At 36.3% G+C, this 11,516-nt stretch overlaps 1 protein-coding gene across 1 annotated transcript; it reads right to left on the reverse strand.

The window, feature by feature from the left end:
* Positions 1-1,443: 1,443 nt before the first annotated feature.
* Positions 1,444-1,842, reverse strand: LOC115230766 (jerky protein homolog-like). Its single transcript, XM_029800901.1, has one exon. The coding sequence runs from the start codon at positions 1,840-1,842 to the stop codon at positions 1,444-1,446; it is 399 nt and encodes a 132-aa protein (XP_029656761.1).
* Between the last annotated feature and the right edge of the window lie 9,674 nt (positions 1,843-11,516).

Below are 11,516 nucleotides of genomic sequence, written 5' to 3' on the forward strand. Positions count from 1 at the left end.
AGTGTTTCTATTGGGTGACATCACGACAACTACTCTGAGCCATCCAAGACTCTCGTCCACTCCAATGAGGATGACGTCGGAGGATGGAAGCATCCCGTGAGTCACGTCGTGTCTGATTTGGACGACCCAATCGGGAATGTGCAGTTTTCTACAGCGTTCCACGAGTGACAAGCTGAGTTTTCCTTTGAGTCGTTCACTCATTAAATTGACGAATCGGACTATGGCCGTTCCGCAGGCGAGTTGGTGCATTGGGTTTGCTTGCTGTGGACGATTTTGTACGACGGTGAGGAGATTTATTGTCGAGTCGATGGCTACTGGCAGTTTGTCGTTCATTCTGCATTTTATGAAGTTGCGAACCTTGTTTAACACAAGCAGTCGATCCAGGCCATGTTTCACGAGTTGTGCATCTTTAGACCAGAGCTCGTTGGAAATATTGAAGAATTCTGATCTTAAAACTCACAGTTAATGCAAACTCGTCAATCCACGCCACTACTTTCATTTACTAAAATTACTTAATTTAAAATATTTAGGGAAATGAATCCTGCTTTGGAGTAAGCCACTGCGTGTGTTCAGTCTTACTTTGAGACATTCAATTCTACTGACGGGATGGATCCTAAGTGATTTCCCGTATTTGAACCCTATTGGAGTGGGAAGTCATCGCATAGACTCAAAGAATGTCCTCTAACTAGGGAAAATTGCTGGATGTGTCGGAGACAAGGTCAACTGCTATTGTCAACTGTTCTATGACGTTGGAGTTTGAAGTACAGTAAAACCTCTCGAATCCGCCGATTTTGGGACCGACCAAAAAATCGGCGGATTCGAGAGGCAATTTAAATAATATTTTATAGTTGAAATATGAACTTACAATATAGATTAAGTATTTCTTTTTATATACAAATGACTGAATATATAAAATTATTTATATTCAAAAAAATCAGAAATTTTATTTTTTTTAATTGATTTTCTTAACATTTCCCCAATTCGCATAATATTTTCATGATCATCTATATCTGCATTTACCTGAGAAGCATAAGTTTTAATAATCTCTAGAGCTCTGAAGGCTTCTGAGAGATCAACTTTTTTCTCATTTGATTCCTCTTCAATAATTGTTTCCTAAGTATAATTATTAAATAAAATCACTAACTGATTGAACTTTTTTCGACTGTAATGTACCAGCTTGTTCAGATTTGTCTAAAAATTCGATTAGCTCTTCATTTTCAGTATATCCGTAATCAACAAATTCACTATAAGATATTGGATCGTCAATTTGAAATTTCTTAATTATTTCTTCATAATTATTTTCGTAGTTCTTAGATTCACTGTTGATTGTGATTGTTTCACATTTTATCCATTGTGAAATGGGTGTAGGTAACATATTTTCCAATGTTGAATTTTTTAAAAAACCTTGGACTTTTGAATCTTCCTATCATCACAGGCCTTCTTTTATCGGAACCAGAACAATTTGCATAATAGTAACGAAAATCGATCCTTCGACAACTTTATTCCAGGCCGTGATTTGGTGCACACACTTTTGGAAGGAATCGCCTTGTAAAAAACACCAGTTTCATCTGCATTATAAACATTGTCCAATCCATATTGTTCAATTTTTAAACTCATTGTTTCATTAAAATCAGTAATAGATTTTTCATCATGATTTACTGATCCACTGTCTCCGTGAAATTTTCTTAACTTGATACCATTTCGTAATTTAAACTTTTCTAGCCACCCACGACTTGCTTTAAATTCTGGAAAATTTTTTCCAGACTTAAGAGCTTTTGCAATTAACATCGAATCTGATAGAATTGCTCCACTAGATTCCATTAAGTTAATCCATGTTATCATCGCTACATCAATTTCATTAAATTTGAGTTTTGGAATTCTCGTTATGTTTAATTTTTTGATGTCAGTCCTATTCAAAAGGTCCGATTTTAATTTAAAGTCGTTTATAGTTCTCGGAGAAATTTTCTTTTTTAACCGTGAAGAAAAAATCCTGGAAATTTGAGGTGCAGAAACGAATGGGTTGTCAGAAATATAACGTAGTATAGAAATTTTTTCGTTGATAGAAAGTCTAACACAGCGACGCATCACAAAAATACAATTTAACGTGTAATGAGAATTTTAAAATGTTAATTAATTTAACTTACAATTAGATAAAAAATTATTTTTCATAATACTTGAGGAGCGGATTCGAGAAACAAGCGGATTCAAGAATCATTCATAGGAAATTTCAAATTTTTGATTAAAACAAGCGGATTCGAGAAGCGGCGGATTCGAGAAGCAGCGGATTCGTGAGGTTTCACTGTAATTAGTTCTGGATTTTGTTGGCTGGTTGTCATTTCTCTTGCTTTTGCAAAGACACGTTGCATGTTGATCAACTGATGCTTCGCCTGTTTTGCATGAAAAGGGATTTAAGAGAGGAAAGTTCGAGGCAATAGATATCAGTTGAGCCTTTTTCTCCAAAGTTCGTCAAAGAAAAATCTTTTTGCAATTTGGGAAGCACGCTCTTTTTAAATTTCAGTAAGAAAAAGGTCTAGTCCTTTGTGTTAGAAAAGGACAAGAGCTATCTCTCAAGCTAAAAGAGACCGTAGGCTACAAGTAATTCACAAAAAGCTTGCAGCTCTCGATGTTCACTCTTTAAGCTTTTGCAATGATTTCATTACTATCAAACGTGAAATTAACAAATTAGGAAGCCTCCGGAAGCTTCTCCCACTAAATTTGCTCACTTGAAAAAGACGCTGCAAATGCTCCTTAATCCTAGCCAATTTAGAATCTCTAGGCACAGCCCTAATTCAGCACTTAACCAAAACTTCTAGAAAATTTTACAGCTCTTGTTACTACTTTTGAAATATTTTTGCGCAAAGTTGTTTCAGCGAAGCTTGAATGGAGTTTGGGTCAGATGAAGTCATCATACAATCGTCAATCTGCTTGTCAGTTTTTACGCCTCATTAGTATTATTGATCCAAGAGAGGCAAGTTCAAGGCAATAGATAGCAGGAAGCCCAAAAGACTAAATCACTCCCAATGAAGATATAAAGTCTCCATACCTAATGATCGGGAAGTAAGTGTGGAGCATACCATTTAAATAAAAGGGTGTAAAATCTCTAGAAAACAAGAAAGCCGATTAATACGAAAAAAAGGAAAGTATAAAAGATGTCATCCCCAGATGGTACCTCCAACTCTTTTCAATCATGTTGTTTACATGGCACACATTTAGCCATTTAACGGCTTTTGAGGAAAGAAATCATAAGCCTTTCATTTTATTAATCCAATCATTTAGTCTGATTGATATTGAGCTCAGGGAGTTTGAGCAGATTGATAAGAAGATCTGTCGAATTCTTGTGGACAGTCATATCCACTTGAAACCGGCAAACAAATAAAGACTTTATTTTCCAAGAAAGGAATTCTCGAGAGGTCTCGAGTCAGTTAGTAATTATTATTATTAGAACCAAGATCACCGTCCAAAACATAAAGCGGGGAGAATGCTCTTTCAATTTTATTGTGATTTTGAAAATAAGGAAAACAACTGGCTAAGAAGAGCAGGAATTATGTTCCAAAGAAAACACATATGGCCACTATCGCAGAATTCTTATTTAGAAAATACAATGAAAATGTAAATGAGTTGAAAATATCGGACCTGATGGGAATTCAACGTGAATATTTATGGAAAAAATCGAAAAGAAGCTCTTTCATCATAATCTGTTCCAATGTCTAAAGAATCTCAAACTTGATGTTAATAAGGGCTTCGGGTGGCTAATCCATGGAAACAATTTCCCTCGAACTGAAGCAAGCCTGTGCCTCCTGCTAGACCGAAACTTGTTTTTTTCGATAACCGAGAAAACAAATGCAGCTACTTTAACTTATCTGAAAAGACCAATTGATCACCTTGTCATCAGATGTGGGCTTAAGTATCAATTTCAATTTATTACTCGACACCCATTTCTATCAATCCATATTTTTAACCAGGCATATTTTAAATGAGCACGACAAAGATTTTCAATCGATCAAAAGCATTCTAAATGCAAATTTCTAAAAAGACTTCAACAAAAAATAAAGCATGCCGTTTCAGCAAAAAAATTGCTGTTAAAGACAATTAATGGTTCACCTGAAATTCAAGCTCGAAATCATTAAAAAGGGGAAAAATAAACTCTAATAATCTAACATTATAGATAAAAAATGCTAAAGGAGAAGTATAAACGGTCGAAAATTATCTACTTTGGTTTTTTTGTTTTTGGTCTCCAGAGTGGTTTTTAATTAGACTACGGTTATCGACTCTTATTTCTGAAGTATCGAAATTCAATTCCTATAGTCTTTTTAAACTAATTTTAAAATATACTTAAACTTTGGATAAATGAAACCAAACCAAATTAACGAAACCAAAAGAGATAGTTAAATTGGTTTAGTTAAATAGGAAAAGTTTAACCCATTTCATCGCTTTAAAAAAGACCTGCATTTTAATTTAAAATCTTTTTATTAAGTTTGATAGAAAAATTTTTCATTTATATTTAAGAGCTGGAATATCAAATGCTAATTAGTCTTTGGACATTGGTTATTTATTTTTTGATTAAATAATCTCGTTGGGTATTGGTCTGGCCAGTCTGGCATATTGATCAATGAAAGTACAGTGAAACCTCTCGAATCCGCTGCTTCTCGAATCCGCCGCTTCTCGAATCCGCTTGTTTTAATCAAAAATTTGAAATTTCCTATGAATGATTCTTGAATCCGCTTGTTTCTCGAATCCGCTCCCAAGTATTATGAAAAATATTTTTTTTATCTAATTGTAAGTTAATTAATTAACATTTTAAAATTCTCATTACACGTTAAATTGTATTTTTGTGATGCGTCGCTGTGTTAGACTTCTATCAACGAAAAAATTTCTATACTACGTTATATTTCTGACAACCCCTTCGTTTCTGCCACAAAATTTCCAGGCTTTTCTTCACGGTTAAAAAGAAAATTTCTCGAGAACTATAAACGACCTTAAATCAAAATCGGACCTTTTGAATAGGACTGACATCAAAAATTAAACCTAACGAGAATTCTAAACTCAAATTTAATGAAATTGATGTAGCGATGATAACATGGATTAACTAATGGAATCTAGTGGAGCAATTCTATCAGATTCGATGTTAATTGCAAAAGCTCTTAAGTTTGGAAAAAATTTTCCAGAATTTAAAGCAAGTCGTGGGTGGCTAGAAAAGTTTTAAATTACGAATGGTATCAGTTAAGAAAATTTCACGGAGACAGTGGATCAGTAATCATGATGAAAAATCTATTACTGATTTTAATGAAACAATGAGTTTAAAAATGAACAATAGGGTTGGACAATGTTTATAATGCAGATGGAACTGGTGTTTTTTCTAATTTCGAATTCATTCGTATATTTAAACGATCATTAACATCATTTGCGATCAATATTTTGTACATGTAAAAGGAACATTCAGAAGACATAAAAAATCTAATACTTCGTGAATATAATAAAGGAAAATCAATCCGAAAAGTTTCAAAAAATTTTCATATTCCGAAGAGTACAATATGAAAAATTTTCAATAAATGGAAATTATAAAAAAAAATACCAAAAATAAGCCAAGATTAGGAAAACCGGAAAAAAATATCATCTCGATTAATTCACATAGATAAACGAAGGTTACAGTGAAACTTGTCTAAACCGGCCCCTGAAAATACCGGATCTCTCCGTATATCGGCCGTTTTCTCCGGTCCCAATTTTTTACAGTATTTTCAATATAAATTTCACCTCTTTATTTCGGATTCTCTATATTCTGAAAACCGGCCGTAATGTCAAGTCCCAACGGCTTTTTTTACATTGTGCAAACCGAACAAAAAGGTATTAAAAATAACTGTCAAAACCTTGATAAGCCGGATCTCTCTATAAACCGGCCGATTTTCATGGTTCCGTCGGATTCCGGTTTAGACAAGTTCCACTGTACTTAATAATCAGAAATTGTCTCATTAACAACTCTCTACTTATTTGGGCAAAGTAGGATTGCCAGTATGCTCACAGACTGGTACAAATGCTCTAAGAATAGAAGAGTCCCATAAATGTCGTCCACAAAAGTTCCGCGCTTACTAGGAAACACGTCCACGGTTAAAATATGCTAAAAAATTTACCTCAAGACGACGACTTTCTATATACAATTTACCCGCCATTTCTATAACTCGCCACTTTTTTTGGAAAAATGCCTTTTTTACAAAGGAAATTCTCTTACTCGCCACTTTTTAGTACTAAAAAATGACAATTTATTATTTAAAAAATAATTTTTCAAATATTGAATGCTATAAAAAAGAAAGCTGAAAGATGAAGTCTCATTTTCTTATCTTGCCTGGAAAAATGTGTCGGTGGATACAATATCAAAATGTTTTCAGCACTCCAAATGGAAAAAAAGCATTGAAGAACCTATTAAAGGAGACCATAAAATAAAAAATTTCGAACAAATTATAGATAAATTAATGATTTCAGATCTCATAAAAGAAGAGGAGTTTATAGACTTTACGCACTCTGAAAATGACGAACTTCATGATTTTCTACAAAACAATAACGATAAAAATGACAATTTAAACAGTTCAATTATTGAAGATTGTGAAAGAAACAAATGTATTACACATCTAGACGCGATAAAAAGTGTTTCGGACCTCAAAAAATATTTTTCACATGATGATCATTTTAATGTGAATATGCTTGAAAGTTTAATAAACATGAAAAAAAATATGTTGAAAAGATCAGTCAAAAAACTATCAATGATTACTTTACTTAAAATCTTCGTTTTTTAATAAATGTTTCAGATATTTATTTAAATGTTTAGAATTATTCAAATAGGTAGTTAAAAATTATAGACAATTTTTATGATAGAAGATTCGGATATTGATTATTTATCTTACTCGCCAAATTCTCGCCAATTTTGACTTGGTCCCAAAAATGGCGAGCAATAGATGGAAGACTGTAATATTATTTGGTCAGATGAGACAAAGATGGAAATTTTTGGGAGAATTATACAAGCTACGTGTGGCGTAAATCAAAAGATGAATATCGCCCAAAAATACCACACCAACAGTTTAACATGGCGGTGGCAGTATTATGATATGGGGTGTTTTTCTTCTCGGGAAGCTGAGAAAGTTTATGTAATAGACGGAATATTGAATGGTTCTATATAGTGTGATATTAAAAAAATATTTTTTCGTCAATTAAAAAATGTGGTATTGCGGGGAATTGGAAATTTAAACAGGACAATAATCCGAAGCATAGTGCACAAAAGCTCAAGAAATGGCTAGAGGAACATTTATTTATTACCCTTGAATGGCAAAGTCAGTCCCCAGATCTAAATCCGATTGAAAATCTTTGGAAAGAATTAAAAGTCTTTTTTTATGGTCACATAATTACATAATCCAAATAATATCACGGAATTACAATTTTAATATAAACAGTTGTTATAAAAAACACATTTTATTAAAAATAAACAAAAAGACTAAGACTAATTTGACCATTGCACTCGCGTTAAATTGGCGCATTAAAATAAATAAATTGATAACTAATTAAAAGATGAAAGTAAATAAATAGAATCAATGGAGCGGAAATTCACATATTTCACAACGAGATGATCCCCCTGCATTAATAAACCTACATTTCGAACAACCAATCTCCTCATCAGAATGCACTGAAATGACTTCCTCAACCAGAGTCAATAGCAACTCCCACAAGCTCTATCAACGACCTCATTTCTATTCCGTGACGGATCCTCGACAACAAATCACGATTCCCGTCCCTCACAGCCACCAACAAATCCCCAATAAAAGTCTAAATATCAAAACGGCATAATTTCACATCAAGTGAGGAAAACTCAGAACTAGTGAGAAAAACAAGCACGTGAAAGTCTCCTATGCACTCCAAAAACGAATCGTACTCAAACTGCTGCCAATACTTCGCAAAACCCAACAAATTCTAAAAAATAGCTAAAAAGAATAAAACTTGTGCTTCAAAATGGTCAGCTCGGTTTTCAATCGCATAAAATGTTTTAGAAACATGAAGAGGGAGTGAATAGACATTGGTCTTGGAGTTCCCACTCACAACTCAGTAATGAGGAACTCGTTGGGTACTGGTCTGGTCAGTTGCTTTACATTATTGCCGTAACAGTCAGTTTTCTAGACATTTCTACCCCAAGTAACCGACCACATAAAATACGTCAGGGACATACTGATTGTCAGTTGATTCCTTTACGTATGACATCCCAGAACACCCGATAGTGGGCACAAGCAGTCCTTCCTTCACCATACACTGCACAGAAGCCTGGTATGCCTCGAGATGGATTTGCATGTCTTGTCCGCCTGCAAGTATTTCTATTAGACAACCAGTGGCCACGACTGTCACAAATTTGGACCCATAATAACCCCCGTCGGCCAATTTGCACGGATTCGGATACTTGTTCTGATGATAGGCCGCAGTTATACATTTGCGAGCTCAAATAATACGATTTCTAGCAATATAAACACTCCAAACAACATCATTCCCCCAAAAGTGCTTTACAGTCCCAGCACTCGAATCTGCTGACACCAAATCCATAAAAATCCACCCAACAACGACCAATCCCAACTGGGCGGATATCCACCGAATATTCTCTTCCCGAGAATCCTCCAACAACTAATTCCATCACGACTGGACACCTAACCCTCCAAAAATACAACAATCACTTGAGGAGGCTCATAAATGGCCACTACGACTGCTTTAATCCCCAAAGAAATTGTTCCATCACCTCATACCTCCCAAACAGGATTCCAGCCCTTCGATTTCCAGTTTTCCCCCAAAAATGGAGAAACCTCTGAACCATTGTATCATTTTCGAAAGAAACAAACTCCACATGTCTATACTCCTTCAAAACACACATTTCATGTAAAAATAAACCTGTCGATTCAACGTGATGGCCCCAGGCTGACATTGAGAACAGATCCCGGCCGGATATGGCTTGTGGAGGGGACAGGACTGGTCAATCTTACATTTCGTTAAGCGCGCGCTCAACGCCGCTGGATTTCCTTCGGTCCTGGAACCGGTTGGGTTAGACCGTGGTGACGGAAAACGTCCCGATGGGTCCACGCTATTCCCGTTCAAGGGGGGACTCGCTCTCGTTTGGGACGTCACCTGTGTCGACTCGTTTTCCTCGTCATCTCTCATCGACTCTGCCTCCCGCCCTGGCTCACCCTCCGCACATGCCAAATCGGAAAAATCGCAGATCGGCGATTCCTTTCGGAGATCGGCTTGATGATCTCGAGGAAAAGTCACAAGAGACGTGAGTCTAGCTGGCTTTTTCAGCGCAATATCGCGAGGGAAATGCGCTGAAACTGCCTGTCTATTCGCTCGTCCTCTCAATCAAAGAATTAACGTGGATGAATTAGAATTTAATTGATTAATTTGGAAAAAATAGTTATATCTGAGTGATATTGATTAACTAGCAATTCTACTTTGTCAATGTTGACACTATTATTTTGATCAATTCTGGTTTCATGTGGACCTCGCTTGATCCCAACAAGTCAGAGAATTGTTTTTTTCATCGTCTCCTACCCGGAGCAACTATTCATTAAAATACAACTGATTCAAGATTAATTGAACTGCTAATATGTCCTCTTTTACTAATTGTAGAGCGTATGAGTAGAAAAATAATATTGCCTAAGCGTTCCTTGGGATCCATTCTCTGTCTTGTAGAATGAGCACACTGAAATCAACAATGTAATTCACAAAGCCCTGGAAAGACCTGGTTTTCCTTCAGTTCTAGAAATGACAGGCCTTGATCTTGAAGATGCGAAACGTCTAGACGGCTGTACGCTTTTGAATCCGGGAAGCAGCTTGTTTCCGAATCTTTCGCCAAGCGAGCTTTGAATTTCACTGCATGTCGACCCGGTTCGTCGGCTGAGAAGACGAATCCACCAAACTGTCGAAATACGATGATTTGTGCGATCTGTGTTTTCGGGGCCAAGACGCTTGCTCGTCTAAAGAAACTTGGCCGTGCACCCATCGCTCCAGAGATCCCAGGGAATTTATATTCCTTATTCAGAAGATGACTGTTTTAAACGGGAATTATCTCTCAATCCTGAGAACTAGTACTTAATAACTAGAATTCTCTCCCTCGACCAACACCGCTTGGCCTGCTTTGAGACGGCATGTCGCCCTCACAGCGGAGCCTGGCTAAATGCCACTCCACTGCCGAGTATTGGGAACCTTCTGGACAGTGAGTCCCTACTGACTGGAATTTGTTTACGTCTTGGTCTTCGCCTATGCGAGCCACATGTCTGCCGCTTTGACGCGAAAATCTGTCGTTTTGGACTGCACGCTTTATCGTGTAGACGCAGTGCTGGCCGAATCCCGTGGCACGCGGCTCTTAACGACCTTATCAGGAGAGCCCTGGAAGTCGCCGGAATCCCCTCCCTGTTTGAACCCTCTGGGATCGATCGGGGGGACGGAAAAAGGCCTGACGGGATTACTGTGTTTCCCTTCAACAAAACAAAGCCTCTTACCTGGGATGCCACGTGTGTGGACTCTTTCTCGCCTCAGAACCTGCTGATGTCCGCATCCGCCCCTATTGTCACAACCGCGGAATGCAAAAAGATGCGGAAGTACTCCTTACTTACGGAAAAGTTCCAATTTCTTCCATTCGCGGTCGAGACTTCCGGTTCCTTGGGTGGTAAGGCAATCAGCTTCGTTCAGGAGATCGGGTCCCGCATGTCTGCTATCACAGGCGACGCCCGCGAATCGAGATGGTTTTTCGAGCGGATATCCCTTGCGATAGTACGCTCTAATTCTTTCTCGATCGCGTCGGCTTCCCGTCCATGAAGCTTTCAACACTTGACCGAATTCTTTTTTCGTAATAAACATATCAAAAAAATAACTAGCTTATTCCGTTTTCCATCGATATTTCTTTTACATTATCTTCATCAATATCTAAACATTATAAAATTTGAGTCATTTTCATTCCACATAAATGTACTATACTCTTTAGTACACTGAAATAAGATAAACGATGACTTTTTCGTTGATGAATGAATACACTCAACCCTCTCAAATTGACCATTTTTAACAATTTACCTCTGAAAATTGAAAAAACTCTCAAAAATGGCCAATTTTCAAATTGGCCGCAAATTTTAATTTTTCTTCGTACTATAATTTTTATTTTCAAAATTTTTTTAATAAATTTGAATCTTATTAATAAAATTTGTTGCACATGTCTTCTCTTAATAATTATACTCGTCTGAATTTCAATCAGAAAATAGAAATTTTAACTTATAAAGAGGAGAATCTTCATTTTTCCTGTCAGAATTTGGCCGAAAGATTTTTTTTTGTTTAATAAAAAATTTCTCAAAAAAACAATCAACAACATTCTTTTGAAAAAATATTCTCTTCTCAAAGATAGCAAGATACACAATCTAGCCTCAAAAAAGTATCAAATCTTAAGTTTCCTGAACTTAATGCAAAATTGGTTGAATGGATTATGTCTTACTAATCTCATCTATAAGACGTTACAA

Source organism: Octopus sinensis, unplaced genomic scaffold (genome assembly GCF_006345805.1).
Source record: "Octopus sinensis unplaced genomic scaffold, ASM634580v1 Contig16348, whole genome shotgun sequence".
Taxonomy (NCBI): domain Eukaryota; kingdom Metazoa; phylum Mollusca; class Cephalopoda; order Octopoda; family Octopodidae; genus Octopus; species Octopus sinensis.